The following is a 14,132-nucleotide window of genomic DNA, read 5'->3' on the forward strand; positions in this document are numbered from 1 at the left end:
GTGTGTATGAATGCAAAATCCTCTGTGTGCTCCATAAAATAACAAGCTTCAGACCAAGGCATCCTGGCGAATCTTCTAGGTGTCAGGCAACAGATAGACATTATGCCAATGAGCTGCTAGCTGGCCTTTACTGTGTTGCAAATTTACTCAAAAAATGCATCTGAAACCCTGGACTTACCTCCCCCCTCCCCCCAAATATCAGTAATTCTCGCAGTGGGTTGAGCGAGCTAATAGATTCAACAGTCACACCAAATAAAGTTCACAGTTCAGTACAAAACTCTTAATTATGTTGAGTAATCGCAAGGCTTTGTTGCAATTTTGAATGGATTTCACATGACTCCATAATGATATGTGTTTAGCAAAAAGATTCCAGCCCAACTATTTTGCATTCTGAGTTTTACTACCAAAATCTGTATAAGAGTGTAGTACCCACCTACACACAGTAAGCAATGATAAGAATAGCTAGGGTACCGCTTCCCTGTTGATGCTTCCATAGATCAGCACTACGGAGGGTCTATCTATCTTCCACTGGCCACCAGCTTTCTGTTGCAAACGACAGATAGCTAATGATTTGTGTAACTGAACATTCGGTTCATGATAATTATGATTTGTATTAAAAACCAAAAATTATTTAAAAATTACATTTAAAAAACTGACCTACACTCACCAGAACACACACTTTGATACAGACTAAATGGGGCCCTAGGCAGGAAAATGTCAGCCCCCCACTTCAAAACTCACACTGAGGCATTCCCCCAAGAAGTACATTCCCACTTTTGATCGCCCCTAAACTGATCCAAAGCCACATCGTAATTTCTAGCCAGCAGCCAGCCACAGAACCACTGCATTAAAGGAGAAGGAAAGCTACAGAAGCTGTTTATTGCCAATAGATTAGCCACATCAGTGCAAGCTATAAGACCGTAATTATTCTTCAGAATGCTTTACTATACCTAAGTATACAGCTCTAGAAGCTCTCTGTTTCTTTAGGATAGCAGCTGCCATATTAGCTTGGTGTGACATCAATTCCTGCCAAGTCTCATAGCTCTGGGCTCAGATTACAGCAGGGAGGGGGAGAGGGAGAGAGGAGCAAACTGAGCATGTTAAAGCCCTAGCTCTGAAGGTTTATGCTAAAAATAGGAAGTCTGATACAGAAGCCCATGTGTACACAATAGAAGGACAGAAACTGTGTTTATTTTGACAGAGGACTCAGAGCAGCATTACTTTGAGGGTTTACTGGTGTATTTATATAGACCTTCCTTAAAAATAAAGCTTACTTAATTTTAGCCTTTCCGTCTCCTTTAAGCCCACACCAGCACCACTTCTCTCGACACTATCCATTGCCATTTATCCCACCTGTCTGATGTGTGGTGTGACAGAAAAACCTGTTTAAATATCTGTTGTCTGTAATGCATGTCTGTTTCAAAAGTTAATATGCACTTTTATCAATGAGCACACTCTGAATACACCTCTGTACCTTTCTCTGCTCAGTTTCCTATTTTACTTCTTCTAACCAGCTCAATAGGGCTAAACTCCTGTTGGAGAATTCACAACATTTTTTCTGAACTCCAGCCTGATCCACACGTGTGTGCCATTCACAAGAGACATCTACATGCAATATCAATATTTTATTGAGGTAGAAGAAGGTAGAAGAAGGGCAGATATATCCACAGCTAGGGAAAGAAGAGGCAGCAAAGAAGGAGAGCAATTCAGTAATATCCACATAGGGACAATGCACACTAAGCACAGGCAGTGGGAACTAGGTAGCAGGGGATGCTGCTGCCAAAGTCCAACACAGAAGTACATGTATAAGTACTCTAAAAACCAATGTGTCTTTATTGAAGCAAATCAGTACTTGCAAAGTTCAGTAGTGCATATTGATCCTGGAGTAATTTCAAGTGCTTTTTGTTTGTAGATGCGTTCAGGCCCGGATTTGTGTGAGGCCACAAAAGCCTGGGCCCAGGACAGTGAAATTTTAGGGGCGGCATGCAGCCCAGCTGCATTAGGAATGCATCGTTCCTGAGCTGCGCTCACACGGGGAGGGTGCGTGCAGACGCAAATTCGGTCCTGGAGGTGTTCACAGCAAGTTTGCAAATCAAATGCTGGTGCCATTGCATAAATGGAAAATAGGGACCCAAACTTCTACACATTAATATGTCATTGTCCTCCCCAGAACTGCACTGCCCGCATGGGGCATGTGGATCTTTCTGTTGGATCAGTACAATGTGGCCATCCGTGTAAATCCAAAATGTTAAAAAAATTCTGACCAATCAGCAAGCAGGATGGTTGGCTGGACATTCTGAAAGCTGGTTTATGTGAGGATAATTCTAATCCTATGCGGTTCATACATAACAGCTCATAGAGGACAAAATAAATGACAAAAAAGTATGGTACAAATTCCATTTAAAATGTTTAATATTAGACATGGCTGGTACCCTTGCCACTCTGATTATGGTTTTATGAGAGATAAAGAAGGAGAAGAAAAAAGAGAAAGCTTGAGAAGATGTAATGTACAGACAGAGACAAACGAAGACAGAAAAAATGAAGACATGGATATGAAACATAGGAGTCAGAAGAACACTGCTCTTTGAAAGGGCAGTCCAACACATTGCATGTAGTACTCAACTTGGAAATTCATAGATCAGCAGAACTGCAAGAGAAAGATGGTGATCAAAGGCTTGAGAACAGCAAAGTGGGTGACCAAAGGCAAGCATTTTTCCTAAATTTGTGTAAGCTTTTTGAAAATTTCTAAACATTTATAAACAGTGCCACTAAATTGCTAATGTTGGCTATATGTGCCTCAGGATACTAACTCATAGCACCCAATCCAAGATTTCTTTTTAACATTAGTACCAGTATAGACATTATAATCTTTCCATAATTTGAATCACCATACATTAAGAGGATATTTATTAAAACTCAAATTTATCTAGTTATTTTAAAAATTCGACCTAACGCCCAACCACAATTTGATTTAATTTACTAAAAAAATCTGAATGAAAATTGTACATGCGGGAAAGGTCTTGACAAAATTATGTAACAATTTGAATTATACGACTTTTTTGAACCAGCTTCAAAATACCCAAAACCCTCGAAGATCATGAAGGCAACAAATATTTCAATTGTAAAAGGGACATCTGCCATTTTCGAGCGAAAACCCCCTGGAAAAAACCCCAAACATCATGAAGTCTACAAACATCTTCAAATGGTTGAAGGAACCTCTACCATTGACTTCTACATGACCTAGACAGGTTTTAACTGGAGTATTTGCAGATTCCAGCTATTCCACTTTTGGGGTTTAATAAATTTCAAAACTCGAAAAAAAAATTATGTTTTTTTAACATGAAAATTAGAGTTTTGACTGAAAAATATCCTCAAAAATTTTTTTAGGTAAAAATGACCTTTAATAAATATACCCCTAAATAAACCCAACAGGATTGTTTTGCCACAAATATGGATTCACGGTGCTTAGTTGCTATCAAGTAAAAGGCACTGTTTTATTATTACATAGAAGAAGGAAATGATATAAAACATTACAACTATTTGCTTAAAATTGTATGGGAGATGGCTCTCCCATAATTCTGAGCTTTCTGGATAATGGGTTTCTTGATAATTGATCCAGTACCTACACATTTAAAGCTAATTGCTGATTAACTGGTGTTACTTCACTCTGTTAAGTAAAGGAGAAGGAAAGCTATGGAGGCATTTTATTGCCAATAGTGCAAGCTATAAAACTATATTTATTCTACAGAATGCTTTACCATACCTGAGTAAAAAGTGTTTGTTAAGGATAGCAGCTGCAGTATTAGCTTGGTGTGACATCACTTCCTGCCTGAGTGTCTCCCTGCTCATTTATAGCTCTGGGCTCAGATTACAGTAGAGAAGGGAGGGGGGGGGAGAGGAGCAAACTGATCATGCTCAGGCCCCGGACAAGGAGGTTTAAGCTGAAGGCAAGAAGTCTGATACAGAAGCCCATGTGTGCACAATAGAAGGAAAGAAATGTGGTGTTTCTTTTGACAGAGGACACAGAGCAGCATTACTTTGAGGGTTTACTGGTGTATTTAGGTGGACCTTTTTGAACGTTTTATCCTTTCCTTCTCCTTTAAAGCGCACAAATATGCAATGTCATGTAGACAACAAGGTGGTGTAACTAAACTGTGCGGCCACCACCCATGCAAAAAAAATAATTGAAGTATCCCAGTGGACATAGATCTCCCCTTGCTATTAAAACCCACCTGCCCGCTACAGTGAAAAGTAGGAGAGTGACTGGGGATGGGGGGTTTCTAACTATGACTATTGATGGGCGAATTTGCGGCGTTTCGCTTCGCTGAAAAATTTGCGAAACGGCGAAAAAAAATAGACGTCCGTTTTTTCGAAAAAAAAAATGTTGACGCCGGCGAATTTTTTGCCGCGAATTTTCGCGGGCATTTCTCGATTTATTCGCTGGCGGCGAATCGCGCAAATTTGCGCCTGCCGAATAAATTCGCCCATCACTAACTATGACTAGAAGAGGAAGCAGAAACTGAGGTTCAGGCCCCCCTTACCCCCAGTATATTTCACCCAGATGAATTTTTTCCTCTAAATCTGAAATTTTTGGAAATAGAAAAAGGGAGAAAAAAACTTTGGCACGCGCAGCGCTGTTACACTTTTTTTGACCACACCCCCTAATGACCATGTTCATTTTACAAAATTTGGCAGGTAATGAAAGTTTGAACACATTTCTGTTATTACAGGTTTGCTAATGAAGGTGAATTGCTCTTTAAGCTGCAAGTCAGTTACCCCAGGTAAATGATGAAGGAAAAGGGGTAGCAGGGTGAGAGACAGGAGAGTGGGAGGGATAATCTCACCTTCCAGAGATTTCCACACTCATTACACATGACAAATGTTGTCATGGGTTTATCAGCACTTCTGGTCTGCACCTGAGAGCATAGATTCATAGATTTAAACTTACATATAAATATATTTGTATATATTATATCTATCTATTGATCCATCTATTAATCTATTATAAATAAATAAATATATATAACTAGACAGTGCTTACAGTATGACATACAACACACACAATTACAATTCTAGAGGCACAATGAGATTTTCCAAGTCCCCTGTAGTGAGAGCATTAGATAATCTTCCTACTACTTCACTCAAACGATTTTTACATATTTATATTAAATTACAGTTTTACATTTTTCTATGTAAAAATATACTAATTTGCATATATTCAAGAACAAACTCTAGCTTCAAATTGCAGTGGAAAGTTAGCTCAGCTGCTACATGTCCTGTCTGACCTCCTTTCAACAAACAACAGACAAGCTTTAAATTACCAGAAATGAATAATACAAATCATTGTACAGCAGAATCCATACAAGCACTTCCTGATACTGTCCAAAAAAAGAAACCCATTTCAGCCACTTGCATACTCCTTTCTGTTGTGCAGCAGATGAGCTCATTAGTAATAATGCCCTGGTTGCAGTGACACATCTTTGCTTTTTATTTCAATATTGAAAAGGGTGAGGGAGAAATTGAGGGGAACAGAGAAAGAACAAGGGGCAACCTACATAAAATATAACTGGAAGCAGCAGGAATAATGGTTTATGCAACAGAATAATGACGTGTTATCTCATTCACTGAATATACTCCATGGATAAGCAATATATATTGTGAATGTACAGTATTTGCATTAGAAAAGAATATGCCAGTTATATGTATTCCAGCTGTGCACTTGGCATTGAGCTACAACTTCCAGCATTCTCCAAGGTATATAGGCATATACAATAATAATTCTGTGTTTTTTGTGCTAAGCAATCACACATGAATCATACCTCTGTGATAAATATAGTAACAGGACTTATATTTCATATATATATATATATATATATATATATATATATATATATATATATATATATATATTTATATATTTATAAATATATATATACGAAATCCAAGGGTGCACTCCGTTGACTCGGTAGAAACCTGGGTGCCAGCCAAAGTAAATAGATATTTGCAGAAAGAAGCGACACTCACAGGATGTTTTCAATGCAGGATAGTTGTGTATTTATTCCACTCAACGTTTCGATCCCCCACAGGGATCTTCGTCAGGAGATTACAAACAAAACCTGTTTGTAATCTCCTGACGAAGATCCCTGTGGGGGATCGAAACGTTGAGTGGAATAAATACACAACTATCCTGCATTGAAAACATCCTGTGAGTGTCGCTTCTTTCTGCAAATAAATATATATATATATATCACTATCCTGATGACTGCTCTGTGTGAGCCAAAACGCACCAATAAAAACTCTTTGATATATGTTTGATGATCGTGGCCGTGATTGCTTTCATGGACTGATTATATATATATATATATGTAGATGGCCATCTTAAATATATTGCAATATATGGACAAACAATCCCTGTGTTGTTTAAAGGGTAAGGCATTTTTTAGTAGCAGTATGCACAAAATGTCTCTGTCTTAAATATATTGATAATGGGTTGAGTGCAGAGGACCTCTTGTATTTGTCTATATGTATTTTGTGGTCACAGCCTCATTGCACCCCCGCCTAATGGTTTTAAAAAATAGTGGTGAGCACAACTTTCCCTTGTTTGTTATAGTTTATACAGGAGCAGTGACCAGCTCCATGTTGTAGCTCCCACCCTTCCCAGCTATAGTCAGGTGATCCCACTGGTGTCTAATAAAAGGGCAGGCAAGTTTGGGAGTTTTACTTTGAAAGCAGCTAGTAAGTTGCAGGTAAAACTTAGTCCCTTTGTAAAATGTATAATTAAGCAATTGAATTCTTAATGAATCAGATGAAAATTAAGAGTAGGACTGGCCAGATATGGGATGACTTTGACGTAGTTGGCCAGCTTAAATATATTGCAATATATGGACAAACAATCCCTGTGTTGTTTAAAGGGTAAGGCATTTTTTAGTAGCAGTATGCACAAAATGTCTCTGTCTTAAATATATTGATAATGGGTTGAGTGCAGAGGACCTCTTGTAGTTGACTATATATATATATATATATATATATATATATATATATATATATATATAACAAACAAGGGAAAGTTGTGCTCACCACTAGTTTTTAAAAACATTAGGCGGGGGTGCAATGAGGGTGTGACCACAAAATACATATAGACAAATACAAGATTCCTCTGCACTCAACCCATTATCAATATATTTAAGACAGCGACATTTTGTGCATACTGCTACTGAAAAATGCCTTACCCTTTAAACAAAACAGGGATTGTTTGTCCATATATTGCAATATATTTAAGCTGGCCAACTACGTCAAAGTCATCCCATATCTGGCCAGTCCTATGCTCAATTTTCATCTGATTCATTAAGAATTCTATGGTTTAATTATACATTTTATAAAAGGGACGAATACGTTTTACCTGCAACTTACTAGCTGCTTTCAAAGTAAAACTCCCAAACTTGGCTGCCCTTTTATTAGACACCAGTGGGATCACCTGACTATAGTTGGAGGGGGTGGGAGCTACAACATGGAGCTGGTCACTGCTCTTGTAGAACTATAACAAACAAGGGAAAGTTGTGCTCACCACTAGTTTTTAAAAACATTAGGCGGGGGTGCAATGAGGGTGTGACCACAAAATACATATAGACAAATACAAGATTCCTCTGCACTCAACCCATTATCAATATATTTAAGACAGCGACATTTTGTGCATACTGCTACTGAAAAATGCCTTACCCTTTAAACAAAACAGGGATTGTTTGTCCATATATTGCAATATATTTAAGCTGGCCAACTACGTCAAAGTCATCCCATATCTGGCCAGTCCTATGCTCAATTTTCATCTGATTCATTAAGAATCCCACTGGTGTCTAATAAAAGGGCAGCCAAGTTTGGGAGTTTTACTTTGAAAGCAGCTAGTAAGTTGCAGGTAAAACGTATTCGTCCCTTTTATAAAATGTATAATTAAACCATAGAATTCTTAATGAATCAGATGAAAATTGAGCATAGGACTGGCCAGATATGGGATGACTTTGACGTAGTTGGCCAGCTTAAATATATTGCAATATATGGACAAACAATCCCTGTTTTGTTTAAAGGGTAAGGCATTTTTCAGTAGCAGTATGCACAAAATGTCGCTGTCTTAAATATATTGATAATGGGTTGAGTGCAGAGGAATCTTGTATTTGTCTATATGTATTTTGTGGTCACACCCTCATTGCACCCCCGCCTAATGTTTTTAAAAACTAGTGGTGAGCACAACTTTCCCTTGTTTGTTATAGTTCTACAAGAGCAGTGACCAGCTCCATGTTGTAGCTCCCACCCCCTCCAACTATAGTCAGGTGATCCCACTGGTGTCTAATAAAAGGGCAGCCAAGTTTGGGAGTTTTACTTTGAAAGCAGCTAGTAAGTTGCAGGTAAAACGTATTCGTCCCTTTTATAAAATGTATAATTAAACCATAGAATTCTTAATGAATCAGATGAAAATTGAGCATAGGACTGGCCAGATATGGGATGACTTTGACGTAGTTGGCCAGCTTAAATATATTGCAATATATGGACAAACAATCCCTGTTTTGTTTAAAGGGTAAGGCATTTTTCAGTAGCAGTATGCACAAAATGTCGCTGTCTTAAATATATTGATAATGGGTTGAGTGCAGAGGAATCTTGTATTTGTCTATATATATATATATATATATATATATATATATATATATATATATATATATATATATATATATATATATATATATATATATGTGTGTGTACTAAAACGGATACAAAAAAACTCACTGTTATTAGTTTGGTTATAGTTGTACTTACCATCACATACAGTTGCATGCACTTGATTGTATCTGCTTGTGCCATTCAGTAACACACACACATATAGTACAGTGGCATACACATGACTGTAGTGGTGTGGTACTTTTCAATTAGGAAAATTTTTTTATAAAATATGATTGTAGCTACCCCCACCATTTACTATCCCACATGTAAACACAGCCAGTGATACACACCTGGTTGTAGGTGCAATTCTTCTTTTTGCACTTATCACACTGCAGTAGATCTGTCTGAGTACCTGCAGTTTTTGCCATCTGGTGCTCTCTGATGGCTTCTTGTGTCATAGTGTTCCTTGATGGGGAATGTATGTCTGCAGGTGATCCCATCTGCCCCCCCACTTTCTCTGCAATGAAAGCACAGCACACAATAAATAACAGACTCCTGCATCATTCTATAGCTCTCCATTATTCATACATTACCCATGTTTTTGAACATCACTAAATGGTTTTGTGGATCCATTCTGAGTAGGTTGAACTGGGGAGCCAACTGAGAATTTTCTGAGACAAAGGCAGAATGAGAATTGCTGGAAAAACATAAAAGCACTAGCTTTAAAAGCTGGTATTCTTACCTCTCCTCTTTGATGTAAGTGGGACTCTTACAAGATGCAGAAGATGGGAGTGAGTAGCTGAGAGAGTTTCTGCTAGGATAGAGGGAAAATTCTATATTTTGATAATGTGGTGAGACCCTTGCAGTTCTGTCTGGAATTAAAGAACTACCACAGTCAAATCAGTAAAGGTGCCACACTTACACTGAATCGCCTTTTGAAGCGTCGGGTGCACAGCTGTGTTCCTCTCTGCCAAGGAATAAATCCACTGTAAAGCAATAAATCCAGCAGCACTCCGATATGTGAATCAATTATTTATTCATGCCATTAGCAGAGCGACGTTTCGGGCTATTCCAGCCCTTTATCAGCAGAGCGACGTTTCGGGCTATTCCAGCCCTTTATCAAGCTTGATAAAGGGCTGGAATAGCCCGAAATGTTGCTCTGCTAATGGCATGAAGAAATAATTGATTCACATATCGGAGTGCTGCTGGATTTATTGCTTTATAAAGAACTACCACAAATACAGTACATACAACAAAGTAGCAGTGGGGGCATGAGAACCAAGACTAGCGGTAGGTAGAAGAGGTACCTGCCCTGCACCCCCTCCCATCATTGCACCCTAGGCAGGTGCCTCTTCTGACCCACTGTGACACTACTCCAACCCACCCCAGCTCCTCCCCTGGCCTACACAACCCCCACCACTTTCACCTGACTCTGGACCCCTTTATCTTTTGGCCCTGGGAGACCACCTATTTAGGCCTTATGTAAATCCTCCACTATCCCTATTACATTCACACTCATTTGGGTCAGTTTTATTAGAAGCCAATTAGTCTGACTGTAGGTTTTTGGAGAGTTGTAGTGTGTCGGAGGGGGGGGACACCGGATGGTAGTAATCACAGAATTAGGAGAGGCTGGCCAAGCACTTTTGTTGTGTCTAGGCAACACCAGCCATGCCCCTACCATTGAGCACCTGGCTCTGCCAATGCTGCCTGTTTTACAAATAACAAGGTGCGGAATAATGGGCTGTTATGGTTGAGGGGGGGAGGGAGTGTGCAAAAGGGTGATTGCAGATAAAAGTGAATCAGTCAGCTACTTTACAAAATACATACATATATGTTTAAATGTATAGTATATGATATATATATATATATATATATATATATATATCAAACAAGGAAAAGTTATGCTCACCACTAATTTCTAAAACCATTAGGCGGGGGTGCAATGAGGCTGTGACCACAAAATACATATAGACAAATACAAGATTTCTCTGCACTCAACCCATTATCATTATATTTAAGACCGAGACATTTTGTGCATACTGCTACTGAAAAATGTCTTACCCTTTACATTTTGTGCATACTGCTACTGAAAAATGTCTTACCCTTTAAGGGTAGGGACACACTGGGCGATTTGGGGAGTTTTAGTCGCCTGGCGACTAATCGCCGCGACTTTTCTCCCCGAATGCCTCCCCTCGCTCTGCGCCTGGCTAAAATGAAAAATCGCCTACGCTAATCACACGCGGCGATTCGTTTTCCGAAGTCGCCCGAAGTTTCCTCGAGGCAACTTCGGGCGATTTCGGAAAACGAATCGCCGCGTGTGATTAGCGCAGGCGATTTTTCATTTTAGCCAGGCGCAGAGCGAGGGGAGGCATTCGGGGAGAAAAGTCGCGGCGATTAGTCGCCAGGCGACTAAAACTCCCCAAATCGCCCAGTGTGTCCCTACCCTTAAACAAAAAAGGGATTGTTTGTCCATATATCATATGGACAAACACTTAGGGAATAGTGATCATAGCATGGTCTCCTTTGAGATTCTGTTGCAGAAGCAATTCTATAAGGGAGTAACTAAAACACTAAGGGGCAAATTCACTAAGAATCGAAGTTGCGCCAGGCGCAACTTCGCCGCTCTTCGCCGCACTTCGCCAGGCGAATTTTCGCCAGCACTACGCAAATTCACTAAAATGCGAAGTTGCGCACAGGGGTAGCGAAAGGTTGCGGAGTTGCGCTAGCGTTGTTTCGCTATATAAAGCGAAGTTGCGCTAGCGAAGGCTAATTTGCATACGGCGCGAAATTCAAATTTCAATGGAGGAACACGTATCTGCACTACAAATGCCTAGAAAACCTTCAAATCAGCCAATAAAAATTTTATTTTGCCCTACACATGTGCCCACTGTCTAGGTAAGTTGCCATGAGTCAGGAAATGTAGGGGGGAGGAAGGGGAGCCCCAAAATTTTCGATCTTTTTCAGCCTATCAGCCATCATGTAGAAAACACGCCAGCGTTTTTTGGGACTTAGAAAAAATTTTGACTTTTTTTTAAATAATCCCTATCTACTCTATTGCGCTTCGCCAGGTCTGAGGGGGCGAAGGAAGTCTAGCGTAAAAGGTAGCGTTCGCTACACTGCGCAATTTAGTGAATTTGCGTAGTTTCGTCGCTAGCGAAGATTCGCCTGGCGTAAGGTTGCGAAGTAACACTAGCGAAACTACGCCAGCGTTCGTTAGTGAATTTGCGCAGTAGCGAAAATGGCCAACGCTAGCGAATTAACGCTAGCGTTCGGCGCTTCGCGATTTAGTGAATTTGCCCCTAAATGTCAGACGTGCAAACTTTGACAGTATAAGGGCATCTCTGCAACATATTAAGTGGGACATGCTTTTCACAGGGTTAAACACAGAACAAAAATGGAAAGTCTTTAAAATGCAGCTTAATAAATATACTTGTCAGTATATTCCACTTGTAAGCAAGGAACGTCGTTGCAAAGCAAAACCTTTTTGGTTCAATAGAAGCGTTGGTTTTGAGGTGGGTAAGAAAATACGTGCTTTTAGGGCTTTCAAGTTAGCTGGTACAGCCGAAACATTTATAAGGTACAAGGAGGCCAATAAATCATGCAAAGAAGCTATAAGGCAAGCTAAAATTGATATAGAAAAGGATATTGCAGCAAGCAGTAAAAAAAATCCAAAATTATTTTTTAAATATGTTAATAGTAAAAAAATGAAGCAGGAAGGGGTGGGACCCTTACTATCAGAGGGGGGTCAGCTGGTTGATGAAAACAAAATAAAAGCGCAGATTCTGAACTCATATTTTTCATCTGTCTACACAAATGAGGAACCAGTAAGTGAAGGTTTCCTTCTTAATAGTACAAATTCTAGTAATACAACTAATGATGCATGGTTCACACATGAAGAAATTCAAAAGAGACTAGAACATGTTAAAATTAACAAAGGTCCGGGGCCAGATGGTATTCATCCCAGGGTAATTAGCGAGCTTAGCTCTGTGATTGCCAAACCTCTTTACTTAATTTTTCAGGATTCATTGAGAACTGGCATAGTGCCGAGAGACTGGCGAATTGCTAATGTGGTGCCTCTATTCAAAAAAGGATCCCGTTCTCAGCCTCAAAACTATAGGCCAGTTAGTCTGATGTCAGTGGTAGGAAAGCTTTTCGAAGGGTAAATAAAGGATAAGATACTGGACTTCATAGCAAATCGTAATACTATGAGTTTGTGCCAGCATGGTTTTATGCGTAATAGATCTTGCCAGACTAACTTAATTTCTTTTTATGAGAAGGTAAGTAGAGACATCGATTCTGGGATGGCAGTGGATGTGATTTACTTAGACTTTGCTAAAGCATTTGATACAGTGCCACACAAAAGGTTACTGGTTAAATTAAGGAACGTTGGCCTGGAACATAGTATTTGTACCTGGATAGAGAACTGGCTAAAAGATAGACTACAAAGAGTGGTGGCAAATGGAATATTTTCTAATTGGACCAGTGTTGTTAGTGGAGTACCGCAGGGCTCTATACTAGGTCCCTTGCTTTTCAACTTGTTTATTAATGACCTGGAGGTGGGCATTGAAAGTACTGTTTCTATTTTTGCAGATGATACTAAATTGTGCAGAACTATAGGTTCCATGCAGGATGCTGCCACTTTGCAGAGTGATTTGTCTAAATTGGAAAACTGGGCAGCAAACTGGAAAATGAGGTTCAATGTTGATAAATGCAAGGTTATGCACTTTGGCAAAAATAATATAAATGCAAGTTATACACTAAATGGCAGTGTGTTGAGAGTCTCTTTAAATGAGAAGGATCTAGGGGTCTTTGTAGATAACACGTTGTCTAATTCTGGGCAGTGTCATTCTGTGGCTAATAAAGCAAATAAAGTTCTGTCTTGCATAAAAAAGGGCATTAACGCAAGGGATGAAAACATAATTATGCCTCTTTATAGGTCTCTGGTGAGGCCTCATCTGGAGTATTCAGTGCAGTTTTGGACTCCAGTCCTTAGGGCTATTCCACACGGGGAGATAGCCTTGCGTTTGCGGTCGCGGCGACAAAGCGCCGCGCCAGTCGCCGCGACCGGCCCAGGCGACAGTTTTGTATGGGCGCCTATGTAAAAACGCCTGTGCTAACCACACGAGGCGATGCGCTTTTCAACAGTCGCCTGAAAATGCCTCGCCAGGCTTTTTCAGGCGACTGTTGAAAAGCGCATCGCCTCGTGTGGTTAGCGCAGGCGTTTTTACATAGGCGCCCATACAAAACTGTCGCCTGCGCCGGTCGCGGCGACTGGCGCGGCGCTTTGTCGCCGCGACCGCAAACGCAGGGCTATCTCCCCGTGTGGACTAGCCCTTAAGAGGGATATAAATGAGCTGGAGAGAGTGCAGAGACGTGCAACTAAATTGGTTAGAGGGATGGAAGACTTAAATTATGAGGGGAGACTGTTAAGGTTGGGGTTGTTTTCTCTGGAAAAAAGGCGCTTGCGAGGGGACATGATTACACAT

At 40.0% G+C, this 14,132-nt stretch overlaps 1 protein-coding gene across 3 annotated transcripts in view; it reads right to left on the reverse strand.

The window, feature by feature from the left end:
• Positions 1 to 2,394: 2,394 nt before the first annotated feature.
• Positions 2,395 to 14,132, reverse strand: part of tcea3.L (ctranscription elongation factor A (SII), 3 L homeolog) — a 37,617-nt gene continuing 25,879 nt past the window's right edge. For 2 of the 3 annotated variants that reach the window (XM_041581937.1, XM_041581936.1), the window contains 4 exons: positions 9,240 to 9,343; positions 8,997 to 9,163; positions 4,845 to 4,916; positions 2,395 to 2,647 (listed from right to left, as the gene is read on the reverse strand). In XM_041581937.1, coding sequence (XP_041437871.1) covers positions 2,639 to 2,647; positions 4,845 to 4,916; positions 8,997 to 9,163; positions 9,240 to 9,343 — 352 coding nt within the window. In that variant the 3' untranslated portion in view covers positions 2,395 to 2,638. The remainder of the gene's footprint in view (positions 2,648 to 4,844; positions 4,917 to 8,996; positions 9,164 to 9,239; positions 9,344 to 14,132) is intronic. The other variant, XM_041581938.1, reaches the window with a different exon arrangement.

The sequence above is a fragment of the Xenopus laevis genome, chromosome 2L, assembly GCF_017654675.1.
Source record: "Xenopus laevis strain J_2021 chromosome 2L, Xenopus_laevis_v10.1, whole genome shotgun sequence".
NCBI lineage: Eukaryota > Metazoa > Chordata > Amphibia > Anura > Pipidae > Xenopus > Xenopus laevis.